The following is a 15,924-nucleotide window of genomic DNA, read 5'->3' as shown; positions in this document are numbered from 1 at the left end:
CCACTTTAATATGCATCATCAGGATCAGGAAGTGGTTTCATACACTCCCTTTCCTATTGACAGTCCATCTACAAATTCATTTAAGCCATAAACTTGATGCCAGAAATATTAAGAAAGTGAGTTGAAATCACAACAAATGCCTACCTGTGACAAGTATCCACCATTCTCATTCATGGTGAAAAAATCTGCCACTGGCTGCTTCACCAGTGTAATGAAAATTAGTCTGTGGTTGTAAAATTTACTCTAAACTCCTCTTTTGACACTAATAAATGATCCAGTCAGCTCTCTGTGTCGGGTATAGGTACTCCTTTTGAAACACATAGGTAGAGATGTTCCTCATGGGTACAGTACAACAACTCTACTACCAGTTATCGCGATGCTGGTACTAAACTTTGAAACGGACACTCGTGGGAAAATACAGTTGTAATTGACATCGTGAGAACAATGATGGCCGGCTGTTCCGCCCTTTGCTGGTACTCCCTCGGTAAAACAAAAAGTGCACCAAGAAGCGTTGAAAGTTTCACTGAGATTGCAGGTCATACATTGACAAACGCATAAACTTAATTATAACATCGTAATCATTACAAAAGTGAAAAGACATTCAGATCCAAGTTGGTGTGTGTTCATTTTACGTAGGAGGTGTATGGAATAGCCAGTTTCCCAAGTTCGGGACAAAGCCCATTGGTACTTTCCTTATATGGAAAGCAGGTGTTCCCACGGCTAGTCAGCGTGTTTTGGTCCAATGGATTTCGATAACAAATAAGCCATAAGGTCGACAGACCCCCAAGTTAGCTTTGCCCGTCAGTCGGCGTAAAATAATCTGACAATTAGGAGAGCAAAGACGTGTAAAATAGCTCTGACACAATTCATTCAAAATGTAGCCCAACGACTTGCAAAACAGTGGCAGAAATATTTCGGTATACATGCATAACAATTATAGCAATTACGCCTGCAACAGATGCACTGACCAGTCACAAGTGTAAATATCATACGGACCGATTATATATAAAACAAAATGCAGACGTTGTATCACTCACCAGTTTATAAGGACAACGCCGCACTTAGTCAAATAATTTGTCGAGTCGGGACTCGAGTGAAGTCCAGAGCTGTTTGACAGTTTACCGAAAGTCAGAAAGGTTAATACTCCCCCATGAAGGAAGGGCATGTGGCGTCACAACTCGATTTTCATCTCAGACAATAATACATCTCGAAACCGTCAACGCAGTAGCCCAATATTTCGTGGCGTGATAATATAAAGATATAACTTTTTCCAAATTCAACTAGAAAGTTACAGCCAATATGGCGGACATTACATCTGCCCATGCGCTTGTTTTGGTTCCTACTTCCGGTCGGGATGCTGTGAAGTCTGGGTGTTAGTGGATATTTAGTACGCAGATGTGAGCGAATTTATGTCAATTCGTATATATAAGTGACAGAGTCAATGTAGATCTGAAAGTAGTTTGGTGAGAAATGTCTTCAGGCAATGATCAGAGTTCCAGAAAAAGTGCAGAGGGTGGATCTGAGATGGAAGCGAGCCAGACGCAATCTACAAGTGACAGTTCACCTCAGGCCAGGCCTGACCAGAGGGATGGAGATACAAACAACTCCAATGTGTCAATGCTGAATGAAAAAGCTAATACTGAGAATTCTGATAAAACAGGTGAACACAGAAAACTTATGTTAACTTATATGTTTCAAAACTGGACAAGAAACCCTTTAAGATAGTCTAATTGAATTACAAACTTATCACATTAATGATATAGGCCTATATATGCAATATGGTTCTTGTGAACCATTTGTGAGGTGATCAAATCCTACAATCATCGGTAGAAACTAACAGGTTTGATCCACTAGTCCTTATGAAGATAACGCATAGCAAAACCCTTAAAAAAGGGCAAATTTCTACTAGTCCTTATGATACCTTAACTATTGGGCAGTTTGGAGAGACTACAGGACTAGTGCCAATTTCTAACGCTGACAATCTTCTTATTATTTTTAAGAAATGTTTTGTTTCCATGGTACTGTGAATATTAGGGTCCAGTGACCAGTACCACAAATCTATCTTAACTAAGATTGTCGTAAGTGGGAGCAGGGATAGAATGTTTCCAAGAAAGTCTACTAGCCCAAATAGTGATAGCATATAGGAAGTAGTATAGATGATGGGGGATCTATCACACCCCCACCTGGGCCATACCTAGACCCTAACAATAACGCCCTAACTTCAGCAGTTGCTACATTTTACCTGGCAAAAATGCCACAATCCAGTCACAGTCATCACCTAATTCGCATAAACTTAACACCCCTATGGAAGGGTTGTTAGGGTCTAGGTATGGCCCTGGTTCCCCAAAATGTTCAATATTCTAGTAGCCCCTGGGATACCTTTAACATTTGTGAAACTTTATTGAAACAAGGACCAGGAGCAATATTGTAGGTAATAGTATATGAATGACAAGAACAAATTGAACACTACCTGCAGTGTTTGAAATTAAAGAGCATCCTGGGTTCACTGAGATTTGCTCCTATAGTATTTGAGTTTAGCACTTCATCAATATCAAATATTCAACATCAGGTTTATGACAAGGACTCCTTGATGTCCCTGCTTAATTTCAAACACTGATTTGGGTTTAATTTCCAGAAATCAGTGTCCCAAACCTTAAATGACAGTGCAGGAAAAGGCAGTTTCAACTTTTTGCCATCCTGTTCATGTGTTATAGAAAAGAGGCTGCTGGAATGTACGTGGTAACTCATGGCTATACTCATGGCATTCACAATGACAACCGTAAGGCACATCCTATCTCCTGAATAACTTTGTCACTGCCACCAGAAATCAGCACCATTATTTCCAAACTTCCGTTGCATTTCAAGCTTACAGATGTGTTCTAGGTATATGGTGTATGACAGGGATAGATTTACTTTCAAACATCTCTTGCCGATATATATATATGAAGCACTATAATGAGGTTCATATTTCTTTGTTACATTTTTTCTTAGATTGTAATAGTTCTTATTTTTTATTAATGTGAAGGAACTGCCCTTTTTAGTTTCCTTTAGGCACCATGCTCTCCACTTGACTTAGGCCATGGCTGTCAGTGTCGTAAACATTAAATTTCCCCATAACTGCTTATGAAATACATATGATACTTTACTCACTTTACTTAAGATACCACCTCATACTATTCAGCTCAGTAGGCAACTGTGTCATGGCATTTATTCTGGGATTTATGTATGATTCCAGTCACAGTACCCATGGCAGAAAAATTGGGATTTGTTTTTGTCTTGTTCAATATATTTATTTTTTTTAGTTCTTATTTTCCTAATTTAACCGATATAATGACATTGTATTTTAATGTTCAATTCAATGCAAAAATTTAGAATCAAATATTAACGCCTCTTTCTCTTTATTGGTCCCGTTATAATACAAGTCACCTCTGTAAAGATCATAACATCAATAAATACCGAATCAACATGTTATATTTGCCTTTGGGGAATATTTTCTGACATTTGCTGCAGATATGGGGTTGAATATCGGCCTCTGAGCAAGTCTTGATGAATCCAGGTTTTTTTAACAGTTTCATCTTGTCATAACTTTAGTTTTGTCTTGTTGATCTTAATTATGTTGGCTTCACTGCTAGGGCTGGGATGAGTCCAAATTTACTACCTTGGTACCAACCCACCTATTTCCTGACCCTACCCGGATACACGCTGTAGGTCTTGAGAGATAGGTACAAAATGTCCGATGGCGAAAGGTTGGACGGTACTCCTGTCAAAATGTATTTAGATACACATATAAACTGATCATGTTATGCATGTACACTAATTCGACTGAAGTATTATCTTTATGCAAACCTATAAAGTCGGAAGGAATGGGTGCATAGTCAGGAAGAAATGTGAATATTTGTCTCTTATAGTATAACCATTGAGTTCTAGATTCTTTTTGCCATTTAACAATATAACTGTGTGACTAACCATGGGTCCAGGCAGTCCTCTGGGTACCCGGGTCCTACTCAGTACCCACCCGTCCCGAGTATCTGAGTTACCCGTCCTATCTCTATTCACTACGTCACTAATGTTTTTGACTACCAATTAGGATGATACACATATCTCAGACGAAAAGAAAATCAGTATTAGCTCACCAATGAATTTTGTTTTCAGAGGGATCAAATGTTCAAGCAGCAAAACCTGATGCAGAAGAAAGTTTGATATCACTTGAGGCAGATCAAAATGGCACACAAGCAAGCAGTCAAGGACAACCTGAAGTCACGCCCATGGACCAAAGTGGATCTGGACAACCAGAGAGTATGGACATTGAAACTGATGCACAGCCAGAAACTGTAGAGTTACCTCCCCCTGATAACAAACCAAATGCGGAGTTACCTCACCTTGATGAGAAAGCTGCAGCTGAAACATCACCCACAAAAGAAGGCGAAACACCTTCAGCAGATGCAGCTTTGAGCAATGTGGTAGAGTTGCCTCCCCTTGATGAATCGTCTAGCGGGGAAGCTTGCGCCTCTGCTTCCAGTGCTAAAGATGACTTGTCAGGACAAAGTGTTTATTATATTAAATGGATTCACTACAGACAGAACAAAGTGCCAATTATAACTCAAAATGAAAATGGACCCTGTCCTCTCTTGGCAATAATGAATGTTCTCTTGTTGAAGGGCAAGGTCAAACTTGCGCCCATGATTGAGATGATCACATCTGAACAGCTGATGACGTATTTAGGGGAGAGTATCTTAGACAGCATGCCAGAGGTAGGTGACATACGTTTACACAAATTCATTTCACATTTGTTTTGTTTGTTGGTTGTTTAACGCCACACTTTGCAATATTACAGCTATATAATGGTGGTCTGAAACTGATCAAGTCTGGACCAGACAATCCAGTGATTGACATCATGAGCATCGATCCACACAATTGGAATATGACATGCATCAACCAAATCAGCGAGCCTGACCACCCGATCCCGTTAGTCAAGGGACATAACTCCAAAGTTGTGATGCATGAATGTGGATTTTGTTTGTTTCTTCATTGTTTGTTTACCTGGGAAATGATATTCAGTAGTAATAAGTGTAGTCTTTGCTTTTTATTATTTTGTCTGGTTCTGTTGATTCAAGCTGGTAAAGTAAAAACATAATGTACAGCATGGTGCTGACAATTGAGCAATGACACATGTTTGTATGAAAAGAAACTTTTGCCAGACTTTTGTGGACCTCTAAACGTCATATTTCTCTGGTGTATATTACATATTTCTTACAAAAACCGGAGTGCAGAAGGGGAATATAGTGGCAGGGATTTATCTAGGATTCCAAACTAAGTGCCTATGGCAGGCAAATTGGGTAACACATTGTGATATTGTAAACAATTTGATATTTTGATGTTCATATTTTTTTAATTCTAAGGTATTCAAATTACTGACATTTACTGCAGACTTGGAGCAGAATATTTGCCTCTGAGCAGGTCTAAGTAAATCCCTCATAATTGCTTTGTAGCTGTTATAAAAAATGTTTAGTTTGTTCACAACTGATTGATGGCTGACAACAAATTCAACTTGTTGTGTAAGTTCAGATAAGCTCTATAGTAGAAGACGCCAAGGAGCCAGGAACCCCCTTAATTTTGAACATTCCAGGGTTTTATCTAGACAAATTTGGAAACATCGTTTTGTCCAGAATTCTTTTCTTTCTTAACTTCAGATATAGTTTAACATTCATGCATTTATTGCAATAACGTAAAAGTAAGTATCACTGTACATGATCACTGAAATACAAGGCACCTTTGTAAAGCCAAGACATTTGGAAGACCTGAATTTGGAAATTTGGAATTCCAACATCGAGCATAAGACTATTTAGATGAACTCAAGTCTTATGATTTGTGTACCTGACCAGGGGAGATAACTCAGATCTTCACTTCTCGAATGCATGTTGTCTTCATTCCTCCAATTTTATTATTGTCTTTTTTTCAGAATCTCTCCGAGTCTGTTCGTGCCAACTATGAGCAGAATATGCAAGATGCGATGTCTGTGATGTACAAACTCCAAACTGGCCTTGACGTCAATGTTAAGTTTTCTGGGTAATGTATTTGAACTTGAACTTTCTGTCTCTTGAACCTACAACACATGACAACCAACCTGGCAACCTGTGACATAGATTGAATTGTGTAACTTTTATTTATCCAAGCAATTTCCCATTATTCACCGAGTCCTTGAAAGAAGAAATCAGAAGATTTAGGAACCAACCATTTTATAATCACTACATGGTCATTCGACCTCCTCCGTGGTCTAGAGGTAGAGCGTCTGACCGGAGAGCAGAAGGTCAGGGGTTCGATCCCCGGCCGCGTCATACCAAGATACGTTAAAAGATGGTACTTGTTGTTACCCTGTCTTGCACTCGGCATAAAGAGGCTAAAACAAAGACTGGTCGGCTCAGAGTCACTATACTGTGTCTGAGTGGGATATTCGTGTTAAACTGCGGCATGGTGTCTCAGTGTGCTGGCACTATAAATCGGCATCAGCCCGGACTAGTACAAGCAGCCACACACACACACACACACACACACACACACACACACACACGTGCATTCACATCGCTATAGAAGTGCGAGAATCTTGGACGCAACGTTGAACCCAGTTTCATCCACATGCTAGCTCGCTCGCTCACTCACTCACTCACTCACTCACTCACTCACTCACTCTCTAACGTGTTGCGCCTTGCAGTGTATCAGACTTCGAGTACACCCCCGAGTGTATCATCTTCGACCTGCTTGGCATCCCACTGTACCACGGGTGGCTGGTGGACCCCCAGGACCCTGTGTGTACCTCCGCGGTGGGCCTGTGCAGCTACAACCAGCTGGTGGAGAAGATCATTGCCCAGAAGAGTTCCGAGAGGGAGGAGACAGTCACTGAAGGTGAGAGGAAGGAAAACATTCTCCCAAGGGAGGCAGTAGGGTAGCCAAGTGGTTAAAACATTCACTGGTCACACTGAAAACCCAGGTTCTGTTCCCTCATAGGTACAATATGTGAAGCCGTTTCTGGTGTCCCCTGTTGATATTGCTGGAATATTACTAAAATCAGTGTTAAAACATACATATTTACAATGGATGTGGCACAGTCATCTCAACTACTGCAGATTGTTGTGCAGAGTTGCATCCCTTAGGTGTGCTAGGATACTATAATCATAGCTTTAAATCACAGATTCGTCCCAGTGTAAAAGACTGCAATGTGCTGGTCAGGGGTTGCCTCTCTTTGACCTTTCAGGATCCTATGATCATAGGTTTGCCTTCAAGATTTGCAGTGTCTATGATCCTGGGTTTGCCTGAGTCATAACGGCATTATTCAAGTGGTACACCTCTAGGACCTGTGTCACTGTGCACTCGACCCCTTCATGCCAGTGGTTTGAGATAAGTTCATTTTGTTGGTAGACTTATTATTAGTGTCCTAAAGATGGGTTTTGAATTTGGAAATGATATGAAAGAAAGTCCTTTACATAGTTGATACATGTCGTATCATTAAAATGTCCCTGTACCATTTGTCTCTTCCTGCTTGTTCAAAAAGTTATCTATGTGGACCAGCTGACAAAAAATGAATAATAATATAATATTGCTGAAAACTTGCTGATTGATTGCAGTAAAATGAAGAGAAATTGTTAATTTTGTAGAACACATATAGGCAAAGAGTTACCTCCCTTCAACCATCCATTGGTGTGACTTTAGCAGATCATCTTCAGCTGAGTAGAACCAGTTGAGCTGTATGATCAGTAGTTTCCAGTAGTTAATCATTCATATTTATTGAAAATATAAAAAAGGGAATTCCAACTTAAATGTTTGCTAAAAATAGTGTCAGAAAATGATTGGGAAAAAATCTGTCTCTATGCATAACATAAAAGTGAAGTGAGGTGAATTGGGGTTTAACTGACAGAATATTGTACTTGAACAGCAGTGTGGCGGCATGTACTAGTCTACTTTCTTGTTTCATTCAAGGATATTTAGAGAATTCAGAGAATGCACAATTTTAAGTTAATACGGATTCTTAGAATTCTTGGAATTGTTAAAAAAGGAGCATCTTCTGAGGCAAGGGAGTTAACTGACTTTAAAAGTCTAGTTTCTACCCTTGCTGAACTAGGCTGGATTTCCTGAACTCTATCGTAGGGTCACCAGTGGCTATTACGAGTTATGTCCCTTTTGTGCCTCTCCTATGGACCAATCAGATTCCACCTCCTGTATCACTTGCATTTGCTTCAAACAAAATGGTGGCGCCCAGTCAAGATGATCTCATCGATGATCAAGATCTATTTTGTGATAAAAAAGGGACTGACAATGCGAAGTACATCAAATCACGCAAGCACCTTGATTAAAAACATGAAAAGATTTGGAAAATATATGTTGACGAGTTGGCGGTGCACATGTTTTGCAAATCCTTCAGTCGACCGAAATCTGCATGACAGTTTACGAACCGGATTTCGATTTCATTGATTTTGATTGGACTATGCATAGACTCGTTAGTCCTGCCAAAATGTAACTCCATAATACCAGCCTAGTTTGGCAAGGGTGGAAACTGGATTTTTAAAGTCAGTTGACTCTTGCCTCGGAAAGATGCATGGTTCCCATCTTGAACAGAACCAGGTGGTCAAATTGATGACCTGTCAGTTCCATACTCAAATATGAATACAAAGAATCCATTTTTAAGTTGTATTAATTTTAATTTTTTCATGTAGTACAGCGTGCATGATTTGTAGTCAAGGGGAGACAATCGTTGGAAAGCAACATCTAATAATCTCCTCTTTCACTCAAAACCCTCATCGTTTGAAAACAAATAGAAATGAAAATGTTTGCTTTGCAATGACTTTTGAATGATCTTTTTAATTGGATATGGGATGGGGTCTTTATTTAGCTCACCAAGTCAGAAGCTTTTTCTTTGCAGACTTGTGGCTTTTTACTTTTTCTCCAAACTGGCTTAAGGGATGAAGCTGAACTTTGTGTCGATAGCAAGCAGTAAAACTAATGTTACCTTTGTGGGCAATTTGAGTTTTAAATTGTTTGAAATGAAACTTTGCTATTTGTAGCAGCACAGAGGTTTCCCATTTTTCTTTGAAAATATTGATTTTGTTCAGAATCTTTCCCTGAAACCACAAGGTCTCGAGAGTAGGTACTGATTTAACATATGTAGGACTATATGCTGTGTTTTTTCAGGGATTTTTATTCTAAATTAAAAATATATATCAGATTTAGAAAATGTTTAAACCATATCTTTTCAAAGAGTAACTACAATTCCCAGTGAGCTCAATCTTTGTGTCATTACAATCAGATTTGAATATATAACTTAAGTGGTTAGGTGATATTGGTCTTATTGCACTATATTGCATATGTAGGTGTGTGGCTGCTTGTATTTGTCCAGACTAATGTCAAATATATAGTGCTAGCCCACTGAGATAACATGCTTCATATAGATGATACCCTGCTCAGACACACCATGTGACTTTCTGTCAGTAACCCAGCATTAGAAATTGGCATTAGTCACACACGCACACGTACATGCAAATCGCTATGTAAGTGCAATAATCTTGGACATGACGTTAAACCCCATTTCACCTCACCTCTTCATCTCCCTTGAGTGAGTGAGTGAGTGAGTGAGTGAGTATGGTTTTACACTGCTTTTAGCAATATTACAGCAATATTACGGCGGATGACACCAGAAATGGGCTTCACACATTGTACCCATGTCAGGAATCGAACCAGGGTCTTCTGTGTGACAAGCGAACACTTTAACCACTAGGCCACCCGACTGCCCCATCTCCCTTGAGACTATGAAGCCCATGGAGCTGAAACTTTGTATGAATGATCCCAGCTCTAGTGACTGCTTCTGTCAGACTTGCTCCAGTAGTTTCTTCATAATTATACCGCTTCTGTGGTCTAGTGGTCGAGCGTCCGCCCGGAGAGCGGAAGGTCCGTGGTTCGATCCCCGGCCGCGTCATACCAAAAGATGGTATTTGTTGTTACCCTGTCTAAGCTCAGCATTAAGGGGCTAAAACAAGGACTGGTCGGCTCGGAGTCAGTATACTGTGTCTGAGTGAGGTATTCATGTTAAACTGCGACATGGTATCTCAGTGAGCTTGCACCATAAATCGGCATCAGTCAGGACTAGTACAAGCAGCACACACATACATGCACGTCGCTATATAAGTGCAATAATCTTGGACACGATGTTAAACCCCATTTCACCTCACCTCTTCATATCCCCTGAGACTATAAAGCCCATGTAGCTGAAACTTTGTATGAATGATCCCAGCTCTAGTGACTGCTTCTGTCAGACTTGCTCCAGCTGTTTCTTCATAACTAAGGAGAGATGCAGTGCATGTGTTGGATCAGTGTGATGGTCCCTGTAATGATTTGGTGTCCTTGAAAAGTGCTTCATTTTGAATTCCAACTATCAGAATGAATGAAAATTTGTATGAAATTTGTGGAATCCTTATTAGGGTGATCTTTCAGCACTGGTGGCGGAGCAGTTCCTGGACCGTACAGCCTCCCAGCTCACCTACTACGGTCTGTGTGAGTTGAACACGTCAGTGAAGGAGGGCGAACTGTGTGTCTTCTTTAGGAACAACCATTTCAGCAACCTCTACAGAGTCAATGTGAGTAGCAATAATAATAAGACCAACTATCGTGATGATGATGATGATGATGATGATGATGATGATGAAGAATAGTGGATTTATGTACTGCATTACTTCCACCTTAAACAGGTTCACAGTGGCACTTGATATGGAAAATATGGAAAAGCTCATTTAAGGAGATAGGTGTTGAGAACACAGATTCTGTTTGGGCATTTTTGAGATCTCCAGGAATTGAGTTCCAAACCCTTGTATCTGCAGCTGAGAACATGGAGAATTAGCATTCCCCAAGCTCTGTTTTGGTACTTGACAGAAAGATTCTGTTGGTTTCGGATCGTGACGACCAGTAGTACTAGTAGCCTGAATATGTTCCAGAAGCTCCTTCACATAACCTGGTGAGGTGTCCGTTTGGGACAGAATCTTGAAGCACATCCCCATATGATGTTGGCTGTACCTCAGTCATATGGTCCCTTTCATGCTGGAGTGAGTGAGTGAGTTTGGTTTTATGCCGCTTTAAGCAATATTCCAGCAATATCACGGCGGGTGACACCAGAAATGGACTTCACACATTGTATCAATGTCAGCTTTCATACTGGAACCTCACCCTTCCAGATTATTATTACCGTATTCAACGTAATAAGCGCCCAGGGCGCTCTCAAAATTAGAAATAGGGGGCTCTTATTAGAATATTATTTTGGTGGAAAAAACAGAGTTGAAAGATACATTTCGTGGTTTATGCTGATGGCCTGAACTGTTTATATACGACAGATATTTTTTTCCAGAATTTAGTACCATAATTAAGGGTGCATATAACACACGAGTGGGTATTATACACGAATAAATAAGTCTTGTGTACATTGATCGATCGGAAGGGATGCTAATTGGGATTGTTCACTTGCGAATGTATTAGCAAATATCGCCGTGGCGCTTATTAGAGCCGGACGCTTATTACGTTGAATACGGTAATATGAATCTGTGGCATTTCATCAAGCAAAACATTAAGCCACGCCCCCTCAAAAACTTATGGTACCTGATTGGCTGATAATAGAATGAGTGGACAAAATTAATTGTAAACTCTTTGATGGTAGCGAACATGTTTGAGTGGGTTAATGATCTAGAACATGAACATGAAAGAACATGTAAATTGCCTAATGGACTGTACGTAGAGAATACTACTCTCTTTCTCGTTAGATTCCATTGTATCCAAACGAGTGGACTTTCTATGGTATCTGACCGAGCGTAATGAGTGTGGTATTATGTTTAATATCCATGTTAGATATGCAATTATGTGTAAGTACATCCATGATCAATCAGCTGAATTTATGTTGTGTGAGTACCATTTTGAAAAAGGAAGTCAGTGCTCACCAAAGACGTTCATGTTAAATGTTCGACCATATACTGAAGAAGTGAAAATCAAGAAACGAAGGGCAAGGTACCATCACAATTATAAAAGACACCTATGATCTAATCACAGCATTTTAAGCTAGATATCAATAGGGAATGTTATTGTTCACATTTGGGATGTTTTGTGACACAAGATCAGAAGTCAGGAACACTTCCACGGAGATTTCGATTTGATGTTTGTTTGGTAAATAAAGTGTTTGTAAACGTCTCTCGTTTTCATGAGATTCTTTCTGTTCTGTCTCAGAGTAGTGAAGAATTTTGTTAAATCGATGAGTCTCATGATATTTTTGTGAATGAAAAACGTCGTTCAGGTGTGGCAGAGGTTAACCACAAAAATAAAACATGGTCAACCTTGTATGACACTCATGTGACATATGGATTTAGTATCTCACACCTGCATTATATGTGGGTAATATATGCTCATATATCGCCAAACAGAAAACACTTTGAAGTTTGTGGAACATATTGAGTAAAGTTAAATGGAATCCAGTGTTTTGAGTAGGTTGTGGATCTCAATGGCCGAATACTGTACATGCTGAAATGAAAAGGACGTAAAGTAAGGACATAACGGTCAGATTGTAATAGCACCGAAGCTCTCTGTTGTCCCTAAACCTTGAAATAATTAGTTGATTTATCATTTTGTTTGCCGAAAATATTTGCCACACATAGTTTGAATGTTTTCATTGCAACTTGGCATTTTGTAACCTAAAATTGTTCATGCCTGTCTCCACTTTTCAAAATACCTACTGACAATGATTGGTAAAAAGACAAACATTCCTATTAGAGCTCTAGCACTCATGCAAGGTCAATCAGCTGTTTCAATGAAAGGTGGTTAATGAATAGTTGAGTTAATTGGAGTATGAACCTTCATAGAGTGAGGGCCAAACTGTTTGAATATCGGAGCTTGAGATTTCCGAAGTTGTTAATGAAACTGTGGCAGTAACATGTGTTGGTCATCTTTGATCAATTGGCTGATCATTGAATTGGGATTGTAAAGATGTGTCCAATAGATACTAAGGTAAATACACAGATTGCTGAAAACTGTCACTCTCAACACAGATCTCATCAGTACTACGATAGTTTGGATGTGCATGTCTTAATTTTTTTCTCTAGGATGGGTTGTAGTGAGGATAGTCGTAAACAATCATGTAGTCAAACTCAGTATCGTTTCTCAATGTATGCTAAAATACTGAGTTCAAGATTAAAGGGATTAAATTATCAGAAACAATGCTTCTGTGTGTAGTCATGCCAGGGAATTCCCCGCGGTTCCCCCAGGAATTTGATAGTAGTCGGTCAGTGTTAACGGCATTTGAAGAATATGGTGACAAGTCAGATTGTGTTGTTCATACACTAACTCAATTTTGCCGCCATGTGACTGACCTCTCGTCCAATGGAAAAGCTGTATATCGTGTAAAGTTCACATTAAAAAATTATTGTGATTTAAGAACTCTGATTTACCAATAAGAATGAAGTATTTTCCAAATTCATGGTAGACTATACATGCCATATTCTGCATAGTTGTTACTCCGGATCATTTCCCTGGGAAGAGTTACCGGACATGTGATTTCTGTGCATAAGACTTCCAGGCACTTGTCCACTAACTGGAGCTATTGTTGATGTTAAAGGTATCCTGAGTGCTGGTGGAATTCTTGGCTCTTAAGTGGGTATCCTTACATGTAATCACTGTTCAGGCTAGTAACTGTTTCAGGTTAAGATACAAGGTTTCAGACTGCTTGACTGATATTTGTTCTGTATCAAAATTTCTTCTGGAATCAAATTACGGAGCATGTGATTTCAGCACTTTCATTTAAATACTTTATTCGAATGTTGTGATATCTTTTCTCTCAGGAATTGATTTAATATGTTTAGAATAATTGATATTCGCAAACAGATCGAGATAATCTTTTGAAAATGTTTGAATTAAAGATTTTATGATTTCTCTAAATTGGTGTTACACACATTGAAGCCATTGTGGCGCCATCCAGAGCACAGCAGGCCTCAAAGTTGGGACTAAAACGGTCGCCAATGCGACCTAAATTTCAATTTGTCTATTGACTAAAATTCAGAGGTAGTCAGATGACTACCTTGAAAAATATCTGTGGCGACTAAATTCTGTTTTATTTTAGTTGATAGTTTGCAGCGGTAGAAACTAACAGTTTTAGTCCACTAGTCCTTATAATGATAGCATATAGCAAAACCCTTAAAAATGGCAAATATCTACTAGTCCTTATGATACCTTAACTATTGGGCAGTTTGGCAAGGACTACAGGACTAGTGCCAATTTCTAACCCTGATTTGTATAGGTATATCCTTGCTTATCCAATAATCTTGTAACATAAATTGCATCATTTTTCAAGTCACAATTAACAAAACTGAAGTACAGTTTCCACTCATATAGAATAATAGTTATTTGATAAAAAATAATTTCAAATTCTTTTGGCTACCTACACTATTGGCTCGACTTGTTAATTTTACCACCAGCTACCTGGAAAAAAATACTTGTGGTCATATGGCTACTTGGTAAAAATTGAAACTTTGATGTGTTCACATAGGTCTTGGGGACCAGGGTGGCACGGCATCTATGGCACCACATTTCACTGCACAGAGTTGTATCCCTTAGGTGCACCAGAAGCCTGTGATTATGGGTTCACATCCCAGTTCACCCTGAGTATGTCTCTAGTTTTGTCAGCACCATACCATGCTCATATCTTTTTTAACAAAGTGGTAAATGTCTAAGTGGTAAATCATTTGGGTTTTCTTCCGACATCAGACTGACATGACACACTCACTCACTCACTCACTCACTCACTCACTCACTCACTCACTCCAAGTAGTATTCTCAACACCAATAAATCCATTGCTGTGTGGCTAATTCACCAACGGTCTCCGTCATGTCCACGACTCATGCACAATGCAACATAGGTCAAGCCATCAGCCCAATAAACATAATACATTCTGCATATAAGAATTATTTTATTTGTTTTGTAAAATGTTCAAGTCAAGATGTATGAAATATTTACACTTTGTACACATATTAATCTTGTTGAACTACTGTTTGAATAAGCCACAGAGAAATATGAGTAAAATCAATACTCAAACTTTGTACCTGTTGTAATTGTACAATCTCAGCAGCAAAGTGCATTTCACAGAGTGTCATATTAATTATACATGTAATATTTGGGGAAATTTGGGAAAAAGCAGTGAATGGAATAAAAAAGGGACCAATTTCAAATAACTTAAAAAAAATATCAGTACTTGACAGGTGTTTTTTATTCTATGTTCCTCCATCATCCATTAATACTATAAATCTGGAATGCTTTGAGCCATGAAATTATTACAAGTGTCTAAAACTAGCCTTAACTGCGTCTGGAAATTGCAGCGACACCCTGTTGATGAGATTACCAAATATCAAAGCTACATCTGCAGGTGTTATTTTTCATAAGTAGGAAGCGCGGCATGATGAACGGGTAACTCAGTGTCAGTCAGAAACTATTGCCAGTGTGTGTCACTTGTGACAGGCAGACTTTGTGTGAATTTGAGAAGGAAATCTATTTCTGCTGCTACTGCTATTTCTGCAGTCAAGCTCCTGTGAACCTAATTTTGACAGCCATATGCTGATTGATACATCACTGACATCAGCTCTGCTGTCACAGATGTCACACAGGGTGACAGTGGTTCTGGTACTGATACTCTGCATCTGAAAGTCCCTTTGTCTCTTGAAGGTCTCTGCCTGTATCTTGTGCGAGTCTCTTTGTCACTTGAAGGTCACTCCATGTATCTTGTGAGAGTCTCTTTGTCACTTGAAGGTCACTCCCTGTATCTTGTGAGAGTCTCTTTGTCCCTTGAAGGTCTCTCCCTGTATCTTGTGAGAGTCCCTTTGTCACTTGAAGGTCACTCCATGTATCTTGTGAGAGTCTCTTTG

General features: G+C 39.3%; 2 protein-coding genes across 3 annotated transcripts in view; one reads left to right on the top strand and one right to left on the bottom strand.

The window, feature by feature from the left end:
* LOC139462231 (recombining binding protein suppressor of hairless-like) overlaps positions 1 to 1,310 on the bottom strand; it is a 43,326-nt gene extending 42,016 nt beyond the window's left edge. Inside the window, exon 1 of one of the 2 annotated variants that reach the window (XM_071243825.1) lies at positions 1,038 to 1,310. Coding sequence is in view for 1 of the 2 variants with exons in the window: in XM_071243824.1 (XP_071099925.1) it covers positions 145 to 174 (30 nt within the window). In the remaining variant the exon portion in view is untranslated. Of the gene's footprint in view, positions 1 to 144; positions 469 to 1,037 lie in introns of those variants that run through there. The other variant, XM_071243824.1, reaches the window with a different exon arrangement.
* LOC139462232 (ubiquitin carboxyl-terminal hydrolase MINDY-1-like) overlaps positions 1,299 to 15,924 on the top strand; it is a 48,074-nt gene continuing 33,448 nt past the window's right edge. Inside the window, exons 1-5 of the mRNA XM_071243828.1 lie at positions 1,299 to 1,660; positions 4,153 to 4,751; positions 5,960 to 6,066; positions 6,710 to 6,900; positions 10,477 to 10,619. Of these exons, the coding sequence (XP_071099929.1) occupies positions 1,471 to 1,660; positions 4,153 to 4,751; positions 5,960 to 6,066; positions 6,710 to 6,900; positions 10,477 to 10,619 (1,230 nt within the window). The 5' untranslated portion in view covers positions 1,299 to 1,470. The remainder of the gene's footprint in view (positions 1,661 to 4,152; positions 4,752 to 5,959; positions 6,067 to 6,709; positions 6,901 to 10,476; positions 10,620 to 15,924) is intronic.

This window comes from Haliotis cracherodii, unplaced genomic scaffold (assembly GCF_022045235.1).
Source record: "Haliotis cracherodii isolate W230 unplaced genomic scaffold, xgHalCrac1.p SCAF_15, whole genome shotgun sequence".
Taxonomy (NCBI): Eukaryota; Metazoa; Mollusca; class Gastropoda; order Lepetellida; family Haliotidae; genus Haliotis; species Haliotis cracherodii.
Note: the sequence above shows the minus strand (reverse complement) of the source record. Positions and strands in the feature narration are given on the sequence as shown.